Source organism: Bos indicus x Bos taurus, chromosome 5 (assembly GCF_003369695.1).
Source record: "Bos indicus x Bos taurus breed Angus x Brahman F1 hybrid chromosome 5, Bos_hybrid_MaternalHap_v2.0, whole genome shotgun sequence".
NCBI classification, from domain to species: Eukaryota; Metazoa; Chordata; class Mammalia; order Artiodactyla; family Bovidae; genus Bos; species Bos indicus x Bos taurus.
Window position 1 is genome coordinate 7,986,764 of NC_040080.1, and position 22,319 is coordinate 8,009,082.

Here is a 22,319-nt window from a genome sequence, read left to right on the forward strand (position 1 = left end):
GTTTATATGTGCCCCTGTCTTGGTATTTCCAGAAGATTGTACATGCTTAGGAAGCCAAGCCTTGACCAGGCTCACCCCACTGTTTCCTTCTGACTTTGTGGTGTTAAGTACCTCACTTCAACTCCATGTGTGTTTGTGTCATTCAAATTAAAAGGTAGACTGGATATTTATTGACCTTTTACAGGAGAGACATAGCCCAGAAAATGAATAAACTATCTGTTTTGGACATATAACCTGAAACGTAGATATTGAAACATTATTAAGGAATCCAGGTGCTGACGATGGGATCGTTCACAATAGAGAGAACCAGAAATGCCCAAGAACTTAGGCAAAAAGTGATCTGTATGACTCTGCTTGCCATTTTTATCTCTGGCTGTGATTTGTCTCCTATCTGCAGTATGGTGTTGCCAACTGCCTAAAGGTTTTGTTTTCTGTTTAGTCATTAATTAATTAGTTAAAAGTTTCTGTCCATAGTCTTAATAAGGAAGATAAACTCATTAACAACTAGATACCATACAGTGCTGCAGCTGCTGCTGCCGCTGCCAAGTCGCTTCAGTCGTGTCCGCCTCTGTGCGACTCCATAGACGGCAGCCCACCAGGCTCCCCCGTCAGTGACTGGGATATATAGTAAGTCCCCTTCATATGAATCTTCAACTTGAGAGCTTTCAGAGATGCAGATACGCGTTCCATCACAGTCAGGTGTGAGTGAAATGGCAGCTTGCCCTCCGTCTCCTGTTGCTGACGATCCTTCAGCTCTGCGTCTCCCACCCCTCCCTTTCCTAGCCAGTAACTCCTTGCTTGTTCACTCAGTGCCAGACCCTGCATGCCAGCCGTCCTACTGTCCTGCTGTCCTTTTCAAGGTCCTGTACTATAAGGTTAAAAGTGTTTTCTTTATTTTTTGTGTTTTTATGTATATTTGCGTGACCAGTATTATAAACCTATTACAGAACAGTACTATAGAGCCGATGGTGTTAGTTGGGTGCCTAGGCTAACTTTGTTGAACTAATGAACAAATTGGACTTAAGAACTCACCCTTGGAACAGAGCTCGTTCGTATGTAGTGGATTTACTGTGGTAGAATTTTGTACCTGGGATATATAATACTGCTCGAACTCAAGTGAGAGCGTATTTAATTTTTCATCATCTGAAATTCACTGTGCCCAAGACTGAACTAGTAATTTCTTAAAACTATATCATTTTCATTTTCTATTTCCTGTCAATTTTCTGTCTATTTTCTATTTCTGTTTTCCTCTTTTCATTTACCTATTTCTGTCAGTGGTATCTTCATTTCTCTGCCTCTCCCATCTCTCTTGCGATCCACATCCAATAAATAAGCAGATACTATTGATTCTTCTATAGTTCTCCTGGCAGACATTCCTTCTCTATTTTCCTAGCCACCACTCAAAGTGATTCAAGGCCTTATTATTTTAAATCAGATGTATTGATACTTTGCTAAAGCAGTATTAGTATTTGTGCTCTGGTCTTTCTGGTTGAAACTCTTGAGGCTGTGTGGATGGCCCCTTATAATGCCTCTGGTATGTCTTTTAATCAGATACTTGTGTACCAAGAGCCTAACTTCAGATTCTGGGTTTTTTCCTCCCTGATTTTGTCATTGTCCTCATTTTCATATTTGGGATACAGTGGTAGTTATTTTATGTTTGCTCTGATTTACTTTTGCTTGGTATTTTTTACTGTATAAAATTTTGTAAATTTTTTGGAGCAGGGGAATTAAGTTAAGAATGAATTTCTAGTTCACTTGTTAAATATCCAAGGAACATAGAAGAGAGGTGGTGGATGCTTAGGGGTAATAGATTCAAAATGTGAACATATATGTTTGGGAATTAAACACATTATTGAATGATCTGTGGGTTAAAGAAGAAATCAAATGGAAATAAAAAAGCATTTAAAACTGAGTGATAGGGAATTTCTGGTGGTCCAGTGGTTAGGACTCTGTGCTTTCACTGCGGAGGGAATAGGCTCAATCCCTGGTTGAGGAACTGAGATCCCACAAGCTGTGAGGTGCAACCATACACGCACAAAAAAGACTGCCTAAAATTACTCAGTGCAGATCAGATCAGATCAGTCGCTCAGTCATGTCGGACTCTGCGACCCCATGAATTGCAGCACGCCAGGCCTCCCTGTCCATCACCAATTCCCGGAGTTCACTGAGACTCATGTCCATCGAGTTGGTGATGCCATCCAGCCGTCTCATCCTCTGTCGTCCCCTTCTCCTCTTGCCCCCAATCCCTCCCAGCATCAGAGTCTTTTCCACTGAGTCAACTCTTCGCATGAGGGGGCCAGAGTACTGGAGTTTCAGCTTTAGCATCATTCCTTCCAAAGAAATCCCAGGGCTGATCTCCTTCAGAATGGACTGGTTGGATGTCCTTGCAGTCCAAGGGACTCTCAAGAGTCTTCTCCAACACCACAGTTCAAAAGCATCAATTCTTCGGCGCTCAACCTTCTTCACAGTCCAACTCTCACATCCATACATGACCACAAACAACTGATAGCTCTGGTGGCGCATGCTAAAACTTGTAGCTACGCTAAAAACAAGTCATTGAAAAAAATCCCTAAGTGGGAAGACATCCTCTGAATAAGTGGGTTGGAAAACATTATTCTTAAGGTGGCAGTGCTTCCTAAGAGGATCTGCCAGATTTGGCATACTCCATATCAAAATTCCAATTTGCTTTTTTTGCAGAAATTGACAAGATGATCCTAAAGTTTATATGAAAACTCAAGGGATCCAGAGTAGCCAAAATAATCTTGGGGAAGAAAAATTTGGAGGACTCTTAGAATCCTAATTTCAAACTTAGTACAGAGCTACAGTAATCAAGAGACTGGTATTGGCATAAGGATAGACAGGCAGATCAACAGCAGCACTGAGAATCCAAAAAAATAAACCTCCAAATTTGTGTTTAGTTGACTTTTGGCAAGGACACCAAGGAACATCAATGGGGAAAGAACAGTCTCTCTAATAAGTTATGCAGGGACAGTGGCACATCCACATGCAACAGAATGAAGCTGGACCCCTGCTTCACGCCACACAAAAATTAACCCAAAATGATCCTCAGACATAAATGTAAGAACTCAAACTACAAAACTGTTAGATGAAGACATTGACATAAGTCTTCATGACCTTGGATTAGGCAGTGGTTTCTTAGATATAACACCAAAAGCACAAGTAGTAAACATAATTTGGACTTGATCTAAATTAAGACTGTGCTTCAAATACTATTAAGAAAGAAAAAACAACAGAATGGAGAACATATTTGCAAGTCTGATTTGCTATATCTGATAAAGTGCCTAGCCTCCAGAATATGTAAAGAATGTTTGCAGCTCAGTAATAGAAAGGCAAATAGCCTAATTTAAAAATGCACAAGTGGGACTTCCCTGGTGGTCCAGTGGTTAAGAATACGCCTTGTAAAAAAAAAAAAAAAAAAAAAGAATACGCCTTGTAATGAAGGGGACTCGGGTTTGATCCCTGGCCTGGGAAAATCCCACAAACTGAGGAGCAACTAAACCCGTGTGCTTAGAGTCCTTGCTCTGCAACAAGAGAAGCCACCCCAATGAGAAGCCCAGACTCATCACTAGAGAAAGCCCTTATGCAGCAACAAAGACCTACCATAGTCGATAAGTAAAAATTAATAACTTCAAAAAAATGCACAAAGGATTTGAATAGATATTTCTTTTGTGAAGATATACTAGTAGCCAATAAATACATGAAATGCAAGTTATCAGAGAGATGCAAATCAAAACCACAATGAGATACTATTTCACATCCACTAGGATGGCTATACAACCCACTCCAGTACTCTTGCCTGGAAAATCCCATGGACGGAGGAGCCTGGTGGGCTGCAGTCCATGGGGTCGCTAAGAGTCAGACACGACTGAGCGACTTCACTTTCACTTTCATGCATCGGAGAAGGAGATGACAACCCACTCCAGTGTTCTTGCCTGGAGAATCCCAGGGACGGGGAAGCCTGGTGGGCTGCCGTCTATGGGGTCACACAGAGTCGGATACGACTGAGCGACTTCACTTTCACTTTCATGCATCGGAGAAGGAAATGACAACCCACTCCAGTGTTCTTGCCTGGAGAATCCCAGGGACGGGGAAGCCTGGTGGGCTGCTGTCTATGGGGTCACACAGAGTCGGACATGGCTAAGTGACTTAGCAGCAGCAGCAGCAGCAGGATGGCTATAATTAAAAGCACAGATAATGACAAGTGTTGTAAGGGTATGGAGAAACTTGAAACCTCATGTTTTGTTGTTGGGAATATAAAATTGTATTGTCACTGTGGAAAACTGTTAGTTCCTCAAAATGTCAAACATAATTACCATATGACCCAGCAATTCCACTGCTAGAGAATTGAAGACATATCCATGTAAAACTTTGTATACAAATGTTCATAGCAGCATTATTCATAAAGCCAAAAAGTGGAAATAACCCAAATTACCAACTAATGAAAAGATAAGCAGAAGGTGATTTATCCATATAATAGAATATTTTTCAACCACAATAGAGAATGAAGTTCTGATTCTATAACATGGAGGAACCTCAAAAGAAGCCAGTCAGAAAATCATTTGTTATTTGGTTCCATTTACATGAAATGTATAGAATAGGCAAAAGAGAGACAGAAAATAGGTTAGTGGTAGCCAGCGTGCGAGAGGAAGAGAAAATGAAGAGTGATTGCTTAAAAAAAAAAAAAGGGTGACTGCTACTGGGAATGGGTTTTCTTTTAAGGTGATTAAAAATGTTCTGGAGTTAGCTAGTGGTGCATGTTGTACAACTTTGTGAGTATCTGAAAAAACCAGAGTTGAAAAGGAAAGCTGTCAGGTACAGCGAAAATACCTAGATGGAAAGGAGTGACTTATAAAATCAAGTTTGGAAAAGAAGAAAGACCTAAAACCAATGAGCTGAGCATCCATCTCAAGATGTTAGATAAGGATATAAGTTCACAAAGGAAAAGGGAGGTAATAAAGAGAAGAATCAGTAAAATAGAAAATAGAAACACAAAATGTTCTGCCATGTGGTATGTTTTCAGTTATTTGTTGAGAATGGAAATTTGATTACGAAAATAAAACAGTATATGATTGCATATTGGTAAAATAATGATTTCACCCACCCCTAACAAAAATCTGTCAAGCCATGGTACAATCATTATTGTCTTAAAGGTGAAGAAAGATGCTCTATTCCAGTAAGTTCCAAATCTACATTTCTGTCCCAGAGTCTCAGGAACTCCAGATGGATCTGGCTGCCTGCTGGATATCTTCATATAGAAGTCTTTGAGGCACTTAAAAGTCAGGCTTCCATGGTAGCTCAGCTGGTAAAGGCGCCTGCAATGAGGAGACCCTGGTTCGATTCCTGGGTCTGAAAGATTGGGCTTCCTTGGTGGCTGAGATGGTAAAGAATCTACCTGTAGGGCATGAAACTTGTCATCGATTCCTGTGTTGGGAAGATCCCTTGGAGAAGGAAATGGCAACCCACTGCAGTATTCTTGCCAGGAAAATTCCATGGACGGAGAAGCCTGGCAGGCTACAGTCCATGGGGTCACAAAGAGTCAGATACGACTGAGTGACTTCATTTACTTTTAATGCAAAAGCCAAGCTCAATATGCTTTTCCCGAAGTTGCTCCTCCTGCAGTATTTACCATCTTAGTTCATGACTACACTCTCACTGTTTTGGTTTTTTTTAAGCCAGAAACCCGGGGGTTGTCCTTGAAATTCCACTTCCTCTCCCCACATCTGTCCAGTCGGTCACTAGAATAGTCCTTAATATACTCAGCAGAAGCCTTTGACTTGACGTCTACTTAACCCCAGACTTTTGTTCCCTTCTTAGTCATGCTCTCTGTATTCTGAGGATAATAGCCTTTGAATTTCCAGGATGTTCAGGTCACTTCCAGACTTGACTTGGTTTTCCTTTCAGAATTCTATTAGATGTTTTTCTCATCTAGTGTCTCTGTTACTTAAAAAAAAAAACAAAAACAAAAACAACCAAACCCAAGCCTCTGATAAATGATTCCCCTAAGGTATTAATTATAGGCTATATTTATTTTTTCTAGAATTATTTGCCTTTTATAGAGTTTTGTGGAAAGGTTGTGTCCAACCCAAAAGTTTGTGATGTTTTCAGTTTCTTACATAACACGGGTATATCATCAGCTGAAAAGGATATTAGAAGTGATATGTTCAATAATTAAGTTTATTAATAATGTACTATTTTTCATATTTAATGGCATGTTTATAACAGAAGTTCTCAAGACTATCTGGTCTCATAATTTCTTTATACTCTTAAGAATTATTGCAGACTCTGAAGAGGTTTTACTTATTTGGTAATAATTTTCAATATTTATTGTTCTAGAAATTAAAGCTGGGAAATCATAAAGATACTTATCTGCTAAAAATATTAAGCCTGTTACATGTTAACATACATAGCATTTTTAAAAACTGTATTTTTCCCCCATTAGTAAGAGTGGCATTGTTTTGTATTTTTGCAAATCTCTCTAATACTTAATAGAAGATAACTGGATCCTTTTATCTGCTTCTGCATTCAGTCTGTTACAATATTATACATCACAGAGCCTCTGGAAAGCTTCACTACACACTGTGAGAAGATGAGAATTAAAAAAAGGCAAAAAAATGGAATTATGCAGTTGTAGTTTATGAAAACAGCTTTGATCCTGCAGACCCCTGGAAAGGGTTAGGGGACTTTCAAGGATCCCCAGCCCATTGCTTTGAGAATCTCTACACTGTCTTATTCTCTTGTATTCTGGTGTCTTTTTTTTTTTTTTTTAATTTCCTTCTCATTTCAAAACTAAAGCCAACATATGCTTATTGTTTAAAAATAATAATTATACAGAGATACATCCCAAGGGAGTTGTTAAGCCTTCTCCCTATATAATCCCTGTTAAGAATTTCCCAATTGTGTGTGTGTGTTAGTATTGTGTATACGTGTACACTTTTACAAGTAGAAGAGAAAAATGCAAAGTTGCTTATGTCTTGATTGAAAAAAAGATTGAGAACTGAGGTAGAACCGTGAACAGTAGAACCTGGAGTTCAAGAGACCTGGGTTCTGGCTGCCTCTGCCCCACTGGCTTTCAGCAGACTTCTCAGTGATGCTCTGATCCCCGTTGTGGCTCAGTGGTAAAGCATCTGCCCACAGTGCAGGAGACGGGTTCAATCCCTGTGTCAGGAAGATCCCCTGGAGAAGGAAATGGCAACCTGCTTCAGGATTTTTGCCTGGAGAATCCCATGGACGGAGGAGCCTGGCCGTCTACAGTCCATGGAGTCGCAAAAGAGTCGGACATGACTTAGCAACTAAACAACAACTTCTCAACCCTGGCCAGGCTCCTTGGTGTGCAGGGAAAGGGTCTGCAGTGCCAGGTGACCTGTAAGGACTTTTCCACCTCCAGGTGCCAGTGTGGTGTAGAAATTGTTTTCCCAGCACCAAATGGTTAAATGCCAGAAGGGGATGGTAGATTGTGACTCAGAATGTTTGGTTTTGGTGAGTTAGAAGAAGGTTGTTTCTGGGAAAGAGAATCTTTTAAATTGTAATTGTTGTCAACAATAGAACTCCCACTCGGAAGGTTGGAATTCTGTGGGACTCAGATAATAGATTGATGTATATGCCTCTCTGGCACCTGGTGTAGTCACTGTCTCAGTATTTTGTGGTGTCTCATTTTATGTGAGTGAGAAGACAGTCCTAGAGAAAAAAACAACACTGAGTATTTATGAAGAGCGGAATTTAATTCAAATTTCTGAAAAAGTCATAAGACTGTAGCTTAACATAAGACTTTCATGTATAGAATTATGAAAACAGTCATCTGTGTGTTTGCTTGGTGAGAAGACAAATACAGCAAGTCCCCAAAGTACTGAATAGCTATGTTCTCAATTTACCTTTATCATTTGCAATATACTTTCTCATAGATGTTAAGTTTATTTGTAGCTGGATACAGCTGTACTTTTGTTATTAATCACAGGCTACCAGGTCGAATGGTGTAAAACAAGCAGGTCAGAAATCAGATACACAGCCCATGAGCTAAAATTAAAATGTCAATGTGTTCCTTTCTGGAGGCCAGAGGAGAAAATCCGTTTCTTTGCTTTTTTTGGCTTCTAGACGCTGCCCACATTTCTTGGCTAGTGGCCCCTTTGTCCATCTTAAAAAAAAAAAAATATGGAATGCTTCACAAGTTTGTGTGCCATCGCTGCGCAGGGACCATGCTAATCTCTGTATGATTCCAATTTTAGTATATGTGCTGCCAAAGCAAGCATCCTTTGTGCATCTTAAAGCCAGCAATAATGGGCTGAGTCCTCTTGCCTCACTCCCACCTACTCTTCTACTTTTAAAGACTTTTGTTGGGCCCACTCAGATAATCCAGAATAATCTCTCTGTTTTAAGATCAGCTGATTGGCAAAGTGACTTGCCATGTAATGTAACATGTTCACAGGTAACTGGGGGTTAGAATCTTTCAGGGGGCTATGATTCTGCCTACTCTATCTACCTTCTGTGCATTTTGGTTTGTGGTTTCTTCTTTCAAAACAGCCTTACTCTGTTATCCTTTTAATTTCTAATCCACCAATTAGATTCCTTTTAGTTTTTCTACAAAGCACTTTTATATTAATGTTCTAAATCTTCTGTCTCAGTATTAGTGATTGGAATGCAGAGGAGGCAGTGATGGGTTTTCAGTTTACCATCTGGATCCAGTCTTTCCAGTACTATTATATTTTTTAAGTGTTTTTTAATTTTACAGATCTGAGTTTTTTATGCTAGTCCTTGAGGAGGTAGTAGACCTTTGAGCTCTTTGGACTGACTGTTCTCTTTATCTTGGTACAAGACGTACTTTAAGATTTCAAGATTGGAGGAGGCCATGGCAACCCACTTCAGTATTCTTGCCTGGAGAAGCCCATGGACAGAGGAGCCTGGTGGGGTACAGTCCATAGGATTGCAAAGAGTTGGACATGACTGAAGCAAATTAGCACACACACAGGGCAGGGTCTTCTAAGTTAGAAAACCTCAGGTGTCTACTTAAAGCTGACAGGGAAGAAGGATGGAGGTGATCCAATTGTTTGAGGAAGTAGTTTCCAGGCAGGACTTTTCTGTCTGGAGCTGCCCTGTCTACGCAATAGCCTGCATAGATGAACTATGCAGCATGATAGGAAGTAAACTAACCTTGATACGTGTTCACCAGCTTTCCAGCCCCCATTTTTCTTGGAAACTGCCTGTAAGGTGAGCAGAGATGCCAGGAGAATAGATTTGTAGACTGTACACCTTTACAGATCCAGAGTTACTTAAACCATTAAATATTATCTAGTTCTTATTAGGAAAGATCATTTGATGTGGGAGCCATCAGCATAGCATAAATAGCTGAGTTCAGTTCAGTCGCTCAGTCGTGCCCGACTCTTTGCAACCCCATGAACTGCAGCACGCCAGGCCTCCCTGTCCATCACCAACTCCCGGAGTTCACCCAAACTCATGTCCATCGAGTCGGTGATGCCATCCAGCCATCTAATCCTGTGTCGTCCCCTTCTCCTTCTGCCCCCAATCCCTCCCAGCATCAGAGATAGCTGAAAGTAGATTGAATTTAATAAACGTTTAAGAATCAATGATATTCAGAGATAAATAGATGTTCTCACAATCGAGTGGAAGAGTGAGATTTCACTGCAGCCTGAATGCTCATAAACAAGTGCTGTGGGAACACAGAGGACCTGATGGCTGGGGGTAATAACATTTAATCTGAGTTTCTAAGAGTAACTAACAGGACAACACAGTGTTCTCCCTTGTCAGACAGGCTCATCTATAAATAGATAAGAAACTTAGCACATTTTTGTTCTTATCTTTAAAGTTGACTTAGTTTCGCATTGTTGTCATGATAAAAATATTCTGTGTTACCGTTATTAGATCAATAGCCTACAACTTGATCTTATGCCCAAGAATGTACACCAGAGGGGTCTGCATCTAGGTTGATAACCATAAACCCACCTGGGGATTTCATGCATATGATTTTATCCCTAACTGTATGCTTCTAGTTTTTGTCTGTCTTGGGGCTTTATGAATGAAAAGACTGGTTGTTGGCTTCTTATTTTTCCCCACTGATAATTTTTGTCATTGGATTCTCTTGGATGAATTATTTATAGAAGTTTTAGCAAAGATATTTCCCCTCTTTTATTTACAACCAAGCTGCTGGTGCTGCTAAGTCGCTTCAGTCATGTCCGACTCTGTGCAACCCCATAGACGGCAGCCCACCAGGCTCCCCCGTCCCTGGGATTCTCCAGGCAAGAACACTGGAGTGGGTTGCCATTTCCTTCTCCAATGCATGAAATGAAAAGTGAAAGTGAAGCCGCTCAGTCGTGTCTGACTCTTATCGACCCCATGGACTGCAGCCCACCAGATTTCTCCATCCATGGGATTTTCCAGGCAAGAGTACTGGAGTGGGGTGCCATTGCCTTCTCCGTTAAAACCAAGCAGACAGAGCTGTTTTAAAGAACAATATGATCCTTAACCCTCTTTTACTTTGTGGTGAATGTATTATTAAGGAGAGAGTATAGAAATACGTATCTGATTACGAGATTTTTTGGTTTCTTGGGTTATCAGAGGAGAGCATAGGAGCAGTAACTGACCAATAAAAGGTTAAAAATCCATTTACCTGCTGTCTTTGACATGTGTCCAAGGTTGTAAATCCCTAAATTTGTCATCTCGAGGGACCCACTACATTTTCTTTTTCAATATCAGAAAGAGATTTCTTCTATCTGTTCAAGTATGTAACTAACAGAAGTTTGAACAATAATGATCCCAGTAGATTAAAATAATCTGTATATTCATTCTCTGAAAATTTGATTTGACCCATTGATAGCAACGAACTTATGTTCATTTAAAAGTTGTGGCTCATTATTTTTGTGATACCATAATGGCTAAAGGCTTTTCAAATTTTTCAGGGAAGCGTGACAGCAATGACAGTATTTTTTCCCTTGGATACAGCTCGACTTCGACTTCAAGGTGAGTATCTTATTGTCATCACATTCCTGTTCATTTGATATCAGGAAGCAAACTTATTTCTCTACTAAATTCTAAATTAACATAAGGATATTCTGTTTCATTAGTATCTGCTGTTGTCCATTTTCACTGACTTTAAAGACTGGTCATCACTGCTATTTCCTAATTAACAGAGAGGTGTTTGTGAATGAGTCATAGCCTCAGCCATTTTCTAATCTGAGAGACCTGAGTGGGTTTGCATTAGTCATTTTGTATCATTACAGTTTGTTCTGATAAACAGTATGACTTTTGAAAGGCAGAATGTAGAGGTTTTTTGTTTTGTTTTTTTTTCACTAGGAGTAGATTTTCTGGAAAGAGAACAGAGAATAGGAAACATGGACCCACACATCATTATCATTGCTCTTCTAGGCATGGAGTTCTAGGCGCCCCCCACTCATTTCACTTTATATTTATAAATTCTACTTGTTTTTTCCTCAGTATTTTTCAACTTGAAATTATAAGCCTATGCCCAAACTTACATTAAGAGATAAGAGTAAGATTAGCTTTGAATAAACTAATTGCTGTGTTAAAACCCTTCATGACTACTGTTTAATTAATTTTAGAGATTTTGAGCAGGTAGTACTTTTACATGACTTGAAACCTAAAATACATAAAAAGATAGACAGTACAGTGGAAAAAATCTCACTCTAGTCTGCCTCCTTTTCGCTTCGCTATAGATAATATCTTTTCTTAGTCTCTCAAGTAGCCCTGAGAGTCTTTATGGACTAAGAAGCAAATGATATATATTCTCAATTTCCTCTTTCTTACTCAAAAAGCATACTTTTCACACTATTCCATATCTTGCATTTTGGGGATGCCTTCCAAATCGGGTTCCGGGGGCTTCTTGATTCTTGCGGTTGTAGAGTGGTCCATGGCACGGCTGCAGCGTAACCTATGTACCCCTGCACTGTTAGAGATCCTTGGATTATTTCTCCTCTTTTGTGCAATAGACTTGTTCACATGTCATTCTGTTTCTGTAAATTCTGGGGGCCAAATCCCCGGAAGTGGGGTTGTCGGATCAAAGTGTGAGTATTTGTAATCTTGATGGTTATCGTCAGGTGCCTTGTACAGTGTTCCCTAGTTTGTCATCTCATGAGCTATGCAGGTACCAATTTTCTTACGTAATTCATTCATTTTCCCATTTTTAGATTCTCAAAATGTTCAGATATGGGTAGGAAATTTGAAATTAAAGTAGGTTTTGTTTTCATTGAGAATGCCAAGAAAAGTAGAGTTCTCCTTTTAAGACCTTTTTTTTTTTTAGATTAGGAAACAGAGCCCAAGGCTAACATTTTGAAAGCTTGAATTTTAATCCTGGCTCTGCTGCCAACCACATGTGTCCTTCACAGTGTTGTGTCTGTAACCTCTTCTCTAAAAGGGAAATGGTAATTTATTTTCTCTCTAGTTTATAAGATATTAAGATAAAAATGAGAATATATAACTTTGAAAAAAAAAAACAACAGAAGAGCCCTATGAAATATAAAAAAATAAATTTCTCCTTTTACATCTTTTACTTTACAAATCAGGTATTGAATTAAAATGTTTTATGGTTCATGGATAACAGTTAAAACCCAGGGAATCAGCAGTTGAGAATTTAGCCCACGGGAACAGAGGAGAATCATTGAATTCTGAGGCAAACCAGGGAGCCCAGAGATTGAAAGATTGCTCAGGCGAGGTCAATGGCCTTTCAGTGAAATTTGTTGGTGCTGAAGATAACAATTCTCAAAGGATTTATCTTTAAACTCTTTTATCTTGTAGTTGATGAGAAAAGAAAGTCCAAAACAACACACATGGTGCTCCTGGAGATCATTAAAGAAGAAGGCCTGTGAGTACTACCGTCTCGTTCATCTTTGTCAGATGGAGCAGCTCACTGGGAGATTCCTGGGCGTCTGTCGTGTCTCTGCTCACTGTCTATCCATTTCTCATAGCCTCGTTGTGTTGTGAATTTGTAATTGCCTGACTTTTAACTACATAGTTATTTTCACTTCCTTGAAGGTCTGTGGTTGGCCATTATAATTCTTGATCACAGAGACTTCACATGAAACCTATGCTTTGTTTTATGTACAGTAAGTTGAAGGAGGTGATAGCTGTTTGATTCATCCTATCAGATACATTCAGACCTGTGTACCTTTTAAAAAGCTTTTAATTTGGAAATAATTTCAAATTTACAAAAAGCTGCAAAGCTAAAATAGTGTTAATACAAAGAATACCAGTATGTAGTTTACCCAGATTGACCCGTTGTTGACATTTTCTTTCCTATTTGTTTTTTCCATTTCTGCTCATGCTTTCTCCTTCCCTCTCCGCCCGCCCCATCCTCCTTCCTTTACTACACAGACACACAACGCACTCAAGTTTTTTTCAGAATTATTTGTTAGTAAGTTATATACCGTACATCAAGCCCCTTACCCCTATGACTGACATTTTCAGAGTGTGGACCTTCTCCCGTTATTTTTCCTTAAATAAAATGTTTCTCATTTTAAGTTTGCCTCAAGTTTCTTCATGATTAGCATGAATCTATGCATTCTTGGGCAGAATAACATGTAGGTGAAATTGTGTCCTTCTTGGGATGTCCCATCTAGAGTCACGTATTGTCCACTTGCCCTTTACTGGTTAATTACAATTTCTTAGATTTGAGTTAACCACTGAATAATTTTATTTTTCCTCTCTTGCACCTGTAAGCAGTCTATGAGGAAATACTTAATTTAGTATTATAGAGACTCAGAAATGCCGTGGTTTCCAGTCGATTCCTTAGTTATTTTGGTGGTCACATTGTCCCAGCTGTGGCCAGTGTGAGCCCCTGCAGTCTGGTTCCCGTGCCCTTATGTCCCGGTCACTTTTTTTGGATGCCCCCATCACTTCTGTTCTGTATTTACTTAATTTTAAATGTTCTTGCCTTGTAATAAAGTGAGTGATGCTATATTAACTAACAGTCATGAGGAAATTGTCTCTAATTTTATATAGTAATTTCTAAAGGAAATCAAGGGGAGGAATCAGTAAATCAGTCATTGAATGTATGTTGTTTCCTGTTATCTTTAATGCTAGAAAAGATTTCTTGGGCATCCTCAGAAGGTAGGATATGTGTACAGTTTGGAGTTTATTTTGATACAGGAATGAACTTTGAGAATATGTGAATGATGATCAGCCTTTTCTAGGACTTTCTTTTCTAGAGGCTTCTGTCCCACATCTTTACTTTGCTTATTGTGTTCTTCTCCTAGCCTGGCACCATATCGAGGGTGGTTTCCAGTTATCTCCAGTCTCTGCTGCTCCAATTTTGTATATTTCTACACTTTTAATAGCCTCAAAGCAGTCTGGGTCAAAGGTCAACATTCTACTACTGGAAAAGATCTGGTAGTTGGATTTGTTGCAGGTAACTTTAAGTTTTCTGAATATAAGGTGTTTTTATATTTTATTGTTTATATTGTATTCATATACCCTATATGAGGTTATTTTAACACACAGTAATACTACAAAGAATGTAATTAGTTTTCTAACTTGAGTCTGTGTGTGTGTATAGTAAAAATGCATAACATAAAATTTACCATCTTAATATTTTTTAAGTGTATATTTCAGTAGTAGGTTTATTCACATTATTGTGAGACAGATCTCTATAACATTTTCATCTTACAAATAAGAAGCTGCTGCTGCTTAAGTCACTTCAGTCGTGTCTGACTCTGTGCGACCCCATAGACGGCAGCCCACCAGGCTCCCCCGTCCCTGGGATTCTCCAGGCAAGAACACCGGAGTGGGTTGCCATTTCCTTCTCCAATGCATGAAAAGTGAAAGTGAAGTCACTCAGTCGTGTCCGACTCTTAGAGACCCCATGGACTGCCGCCTTCCAGGCTCCTCCATCCATGGGGTTTTCCAGGCAAGAGTACTGGAGTGGGGTGCCATTGCCTTCTCCGAAATAAGAAGCTCTATACCCATTAAACAGCAATTCCCCTTTCCACCCTCCCCCCAGCCCCTGGCAACTCCAGTTCTGCTTTCTGTTTGTATGAATTTGACTACTTTCAGTGCCTCATGTAAGTGGAATCATACAGTATTTGTCTCTTTTTTTGACTGATTTATTTCACTCGGAATAATGTGTACTCAAGGTTCATTGATGCTGTAGGATGTGACAGGATTTCCTTGTTTTATAAGGGTGAATGGTATTCTGTTGTATGTATATACCGCATTCTGTTTATCCATTCACCCACTGATGGACACTGAGGTTGTTCCCACCTCCTGATTACTGTGAATAGTTGCTGCTGTGAGCGTGGGTTGTATGAATCTCTCTGAGTCCCTGCTTTCAGTTCTTCTGGGTATGTTCCAAGAAGTGAGATTCCCGGATTATATGGCAATTCTTTTTTTAATTTTGAAAGGAACTACTGTGCTGTTTCCCACAGTGGTTGCACCGTTTCATAATCCCGCCAGCAGTTGGTTCCAGTTTCTCCACATCCTCATCAACACTTGTTATTTTCGTTTTTTTTTTTCCCATCATAATGAGAGCGAAATAATAGTTCACTGTGGTTTTGATATGCAGTTTTCTGATGATAGTGATGTTGAGCATCTTTTCATCTGAAGCTGAGCATCTTTGGAGAAATGTCTGTTCAAATCTTTGCTCCTTTTTTTGAGTTATTTGATTTTTTGCTGTTGAGCTATAAGTATTCTTTATATATTCTGAATACTAGCCCCTTATCAGATATATGATTTACACATATTTTCTCCCATTCTGTGGGTTGCCTTTCACTCTGTTGGTTATGTCATTTGATGCTCAAAAGTTTTTGAGTTTGATGTTATGCCATTTGCTTGTTTTCCCTTTTTTGCCTGTGCTTTAGGTGTCATGTCCCAGAAATCATTGCTAAGTTTAATGCCATGAAAGCTTTTTTCCTAATTTTCGTCTAGGAGTTATATAGTTTTAAGTCTTTAATCCGTTTAGAGTTACTTTCTGTGTGTGGCGTCAGTAAGGATTCAACTTGATTCTTACGTGTGTGAATGTCCAGTTTCCTTAACACCATTTGCTGATGTGACTACACTGTCCATTACCCCATTGGCACCCTTGTAAAGCTCAGCTGACCACATACAGGAAAGTTTATTTCTGAGCTAACTTGGCTTGTTTTCATCTTCTTAATAGGAGAAGAGGGTCAGTTATCCCAGTTTAGTAGCCTGTACCCGGAATTTATGGACCTAAGATCTCTTTTTTTAAAAATGAAAATTACAGTACCTTTCCTGCTTATTTTCTGGGGGTTTTGTTTGTTTGTTTTGTTTTTTGGACTGAGATGTTTAACATGAACAGGACTGGCTACATAATTTCCAGGGTCCAGTGTAAACTGAAAATGCAGGACTCCTGTTCACAATTGATTAAGCACTCCAAGATGGTTGATAGTGAAGCCTTACACCAAGCACGAGACAGGGTTGCATACCCATGAAGCCCACTCTTAGTGTGAAAGCGTTTAGTCAGGTGTGACAAAGAGATCTTAGTGCACAGCTCAGTGTAGTCAGTATCATCATAGTCATTAATACTTTTGGGGTTCATAGGAGAAAGAGGGTCCCTTTTGGCTGGGAGATACCTGCATATAGAAAGCAGTGGCTCTTGAATTGAACCTTGGCAGAATTAGTAGCACTTGGAGATAAGTGGTGGTGGTTTCCCGATGGAGGGAATTGAGAGAATATAGGACCTTGTTTAGAACAGTGAGCTCTGCAATTTAGTGAGTGGGTAAAGAGAGTATAGGAACATGAGCAGTAAGTTGGAGAGTTAAGGAGCCCGATTTTAGAAGTCTTTGGATCCTTGTCACCTGAGGTTTCAGAAGAGCTGGGAAGCCATTAACCTGATACTGTGAATATTTAGTTACTGTCTGTTTCTTCTTGGTGGAATAGAACACTATAAGATATAGAGCAGTATCTTATGTATAGCTCATACGTATGAGGTATATATTACGTATGTAAGATAATATATGTTGCAGTTATATAGCTGTGTTTAGTTATTATATGGGCTTCCCTTGTGGCTCAGCTGGTAAAGAATCCACCCACAACCCGGGAGACCTGGGTTCAATCCCTGGGTTGGGAAGATCCCCTGGAGAAGGGAAAGGCTACCCACTCCAGTGTTCCGGCTTAGAGAATTCCATGAACTATATAGTCCATGGAGTCGCAAAGGGTTGGATACGACTGAGCTACTTTCAGTTTCACTTTAGTTATTATATATACATATATATTCATATACATATATATTGTTATATACATATATTCCCCCTCCCTTGCTAAATTTTCAGTAAGAACAATTCCTAACGTAGTAGGAGCTCAATAAATATTTGCTGAATAAATAAAGTATTTGTTGAGTTAATCAGAGTTTTATTAAAGAGATGGGAAAAGAGTAGATCTATTTCCTTTTGTGTGTGTGCTTATCTATTTAGTTTGTATCTCAATTAATTTATTTAAATGTTGTCCATTTAGTGTTGGTATTTTGTGGACTTACTTTTTGATATATTCTTTGAAAAATTACAGATTTGGAAGCTGCACAGCTGAATAATGTAAATGTCCAATTGAAATGCAAATGATCTGACTGAAAACCGTAGCCAGGCCAAGAGCATTCATGGCCCAGCTCTTCCTCTTCACCTTGTGAGACCACTGCTACTTTTCATTTGGTCTCTGAGCCTTTCTTATGCTTAGTAGTCTTATTTTAGTCTTTAGTTGATTTTTATTTTTATTTATTTTTTTGCCCATAATCAAAACTTTATTGAAAAACTGACACCAAAATAGGAGAGTGTTGCTGTATACCTTACAAAATTAAATGTAATTACATTATCTTGGTAGATTAACTGGAATTATGAACTGATAAGGCTTTCTGCGATAGAACACAAATTCAAGAAGTTGTGTGGGTCATTAGTGTTGCTTCCTTCTAAATGAACAGCCTTCCGTGAGTCTGGCCTTTGCTCCTGTTGGCTGGCACAGCACTGTTGAACAGCCTACGCAAAGCACTACTGTCTGAGCATGGCTGAAGACCGTGGTAATCTTGTAGCAACCTGGACATTTTACATCCATGAAGTAAGAATTTGGACTTTGAACCAGCCGTTTCTTTTTATGTTTTTTCTTTTCCTCGTCCAAGGAAGGATGCAGTAAATCTAGGCATGTTGATCCTTTCGCAAGCCCAGCCCGTGCAGATCTCTAAGGCGACAACCCCAGCGAGCAGCACGCGACCTAGTCTTTAGTTGATTTTTAGATAATAAACTTTCCCTTGAACCAACTTTATTTTTTTTAATTGAGATATAATTGACATATATTATATTAATTTCAGGTTTACAACATAATGATTCAGTATTTGTGTATATTGTGAAATTAACACTGCAACAAATCTGGTTAACATTCATCATCACACATATTTACAAATGTATTTCTTTTCTTGTGGTAAGAACTTTTAAGGTTTGTTCTCAGTAACTTTTAAATATACAATACAACTTTATTAAGTAAAGTCACCTTGTACATTATATCCCCATGACTTATTTATTTTATAACTGGAAGTTTTCTACCTTTTGACTACCCTCACCCCCAACTCTGGGCTTCCCAGGTGGCTCAGTGGCTAAAGAATGCACCTGCCTATGCTGGAGGCTTGACTTGGATCCCTGGGTGAGGAAGATCTCCTGGAGGAGGGCATGGCAACCCTCTCCATGGCAACTCTCTTGCCTTGAGAATCCCACGGACAGGGGAGCCTGAAGAGCTACAGTCTATAGGGTTGCAAAGAACTGGACACGACTGAAGGCGACTGAGCATGCATACACAGACTCCCAACCTCAGCCAGACCAGCTTTCAAATAGAGAGTGTAATGCACTTTCTCTGAGGAAATGAATGAATAAGTAGGTAGCTCAGGACAGAAATCTGGAGGTCTTCATAGAGAGTGCTCTCTTTCCCTCTGTGTCTGCTCAGGCTTCATGAACCACCAGTCTGTCTCTTAAAGATCTCTTGAACGCATGCCCTCTTCTCCATGTCCATAACTGTTTCCCCAAATCTAGTATTACTATCCCTCACCTGGACCATTGCTCTGCTATGATCTCCTTGCTTCTCAAGTCTTTCTCACTAACACACTTTGCACAGTTCTGCTCAGGTAGCCTTTCTAGAAGAATAGTTTTCAGACACTTATAATTTGAAGAGCTCAGGTTTGAAATTTGTTCACTGAAAAAAAAAATCAGAATAAATCCAGCCTATAGAGAGGGGATCTTCTTTTTTATATAACTGCAACAAATGGAAGTCTGGTATGATCTTTTATTCCTGAGACTAAATGTTTGTAATACCTTGATTATATTAGTTTCCATATATATTTACATTGAAAAGGTTATGTCTCACTGTCAGGGACTAACTTAGGTAACTTTCCATGAAACTACTATTTTATGGAATATAGGATGAAATCTTCTCCCTTGTGCTTGTCCAGAGCTGTTTGTTTGCTGTGTCTGGCTTCCCGTTATACATGAGGTATACACCACCCCTTGTTACATTCTCTCGCCGTGAAGTGCGAGTCGCTCAGTTGTGTCCGACTCTTTGTAACCCCAGGGACCATACAGTCCATGGAATTCTCCAGGCCAGAATACTGGATGGGTAGCTGTTCCCTTCTCCAGGGGATCCCAGTCCAGGGATCGAACCCAGGTCTCTCACATTGCAGGTGGATTCTTTACCATCTGAGCCAACCAGGGAAGCCCTACATGCTCTCACTGTACTCTGCTGATTTCCTTTCTGACTCTTACACAATTTACAGTTACAGTAGATTCTCCCACACCTAAAACAGCTAGCCCAGTATGGTAGGGTGGTTAGCTTTTAAAAAGTCAGTAGAAGTATGGAATGTCATAAATGGCCCATGTGCCTTAAATATTTTATTTTAACCTAAGATATATGAATATATACTTCTCTAATTTTCTGTATGGCCAAGGCATATCCACTCATTGATGGGAGTTTTGTGCTTTTTTTCTGGTATGAAAGTGAAAGTCGCTCAGTCGTGTCCGACTCTTTGTGACCCCATGGACTGTAGAGTCCATGGAATTCTCCAGGCCAGAATACTGGAGTGGGTAGCCTTTTCCTTCTCCAGGGGATCTTCCCAACCCAGGGATTGAACCCAGGTCTCCTGCATTGCAGGCAGATTGTTTACCAGCTGAGCCACAATAACCTGTGCCTATAAATGCTTTGTCTACTGTAACAGATATGACCGACATAAACAGGTTTGAGAAAAGGCATAATTCACTCTTGGTAAGCTTCGGCCCCCGTGGGATGGAAGTAAAAGAGCATGGGGACACTAGAGCGTAGCCTCCAGGCCGCAGGAGCCAATGCACCATGGCCTCGTCAGAATGTCCGTAAAGGGAAAGAGGAACACAGGTTTATCTGGTGAGTCCAGTATGTGGAACTGGTTAAAGAGAGCCCACTGTGTTGGTATCATTCTCATTCATTTATTAGTACATTCTGAACTGTTTTCTTGAGAGTGTGAGAAAAGAATGGAATTGACGTACAGTTAGAACCCACGGGTCTGCGTGGATTGTGAACATCATCTATTACACGTCTTGTCAGAGAAGCGGTTGAGAACTGCTGTTCTGAGGTCTGAATCGGATTGTTAGGCCCAGCCTCAAACCCTTCAGTCCCTGCTGCCTGCTGATAGGATGATGTCACAGCGCCCTCAGCAGAGAAGACACTCCCTGCCTCGTACACATGCAGGATAAGGGTCCCCCGTACCACATCTGCTGTGGTACTGCTTCCCTCCCTAGCTTGGCCTTCCTGTGCCTGTCCTCCCAGGCCGTGATTCCTTCCTCGCCAGCTGCTGTTGTCAGCCTGAAGCAGTCTTACTGCTCTTTTTTGTCTCGTTAACTCCTATTCATCCTTTTATTCTCCGCTCACGCCACCTCCTCTTCAGGAAGCCTTCCCTGTTTCTCATACCCACCACCCCCAGGTTTATTCTGGGTTAGGTGCCCACCCTCTGTGCTTCAACTCAGTGTATACCTCTAAGTGCTTACGCTACTGGATAACAGTAGTCTGCATATTTGTCTTTTATCTTTTACTGCTGCTGCTGCTGCTGCTAAGTCGCTTAGACCCTCCTTAAAGGCAGAGATTACTTAAAAAAAAAAAATCTCTGCATATCTAGTACCTTAATGCAGTGGCTGATACACAGAAAGTGCTGATTAAATGTTGAATGAATTAAATTTTTAATGTTGTTTAAGTCAATTCAAAGGACTGCAGTCTTCCCCATTTTCTTAAGTGGCAACTCTCATCTTCTAGTTGCCCTACCAAGAGTCTTGAATTCATCCTCTTTCTCTCTGACCCCACCCCCAGTCCATGAACGAATCCTATTTCCTGTTTCTTCATATGGTATCTAGCAGTTAGCCCCTTTCCCCTACTTGTACTACCTGAGCCCAAACCACCATTGAATCTTGCCAGGATTGTCCTCAGAGTCTCCTAACTGATGGCCTGCTTCCTTCTTTGTCCCCTTCAATACGTGTTCAACACAGCTGCCAGTGTGATCACACTAAAGCATAGAGGGATTGTATTATTCCTCTGTTCAGAGGCCTCCAGTTGCTTCCCTTCTCACTCAGAATAAAAGCCAGAGTCCCCAGAGCCCAGTGTGTCCTGCCCACCTATCCGTGCCCCTCACACCACTACAGCCACGCCAGCCTGAACTGTCCCAGAATACTTCTCCCTCGGGGCCCGTGAACTTGAAGCTTTTTCCTCTTCCTGGTTCCTGCATGGTTAGCTCCCTCACCTCCTGTAAAGTTTTTCTCCGAATGGCTACACTGTCTAAAATGGAGTCCCTTTCTACCACCAAAACTCTATCTCCCTCCTCTGCTTAAATTTTCTCCTTAACTTTATCCTCTGACATACTACGTATTATCCTTATTTATCCTGTCTTACACTATTAGAACATAAGCTTCACAAGGACAGAGATTTTCATTTTTTGTGTACCTGTTGTATCATCAGCACCTACTTAGCATGTAACAATTGTATGGGAAAACCCGAACGAATTTTTTTGCCAACTAAATACTAGACACACAGTACATATTTGATGAGCAAACCATAGGTGACTTACTTGCAGGTCATAAACATTTACTTCTCCTAAAATACACATAAAGTCACTTAAGAATTGCTAATTGGGCTTCCCTGGTGGGGATCAGTGCCAATGCAAGAGACTCAGGTTCTATCCCTGGGTCAGGAAGGTCCCCTAGAGAAGAAAATGGCAACCTACTCCAGTATTCTTGCCTGGAGAATCCTATGGACAGAGTAGCCTGGCGGGCTACAGTCTGTGGGGTTGCAAAGAGTCAGACACAACTTAGTGACAGGCTAACTTTTTACTCTTCAGTTCATAT

At 40.2% G+C, this 22,319-nt stretch overlaps 1 protein-coding gene and 2 pseudogenes across 1 annotated transcript in view; 1 reads left to right on the forward strand and 2 right to left on the reverse strand.

Annotated features, from left to right (window-relative positions):
- SLC25A17 (solute carrier family 25 member 17) overlaps window positions 1-22,319 on the forward strand; it is a 42,994-nt gene that overhangs the window by 8,218 nt on the left and 12,457 nt on the right. The window contains exons 2-4 of the mRNA XM_027540704.1: window positions 10,926-10,986; window positions 12,778-12,844; window positions 14,235-14,386. Of these exons, the coding sequence (XP_027396505.1) occupies window positions 10,926-10,986; window positions 12,778-12,844; window positions 14,235-14,386 (280 nt within the window). The remainder of the gene's footprint in view (window positions 1-10,925; window positions 10,987-12,777; window positions 12,845-14,234; window positions 14,387-22,319) is intronic.
- LOC113893815 lies at window positions 8,161-8,260 on the reverse strand (annotated as a pseudogene).
- Window positions 17,703-19,023, reverse strand: LOC113892904 (annotated as a pseudogene).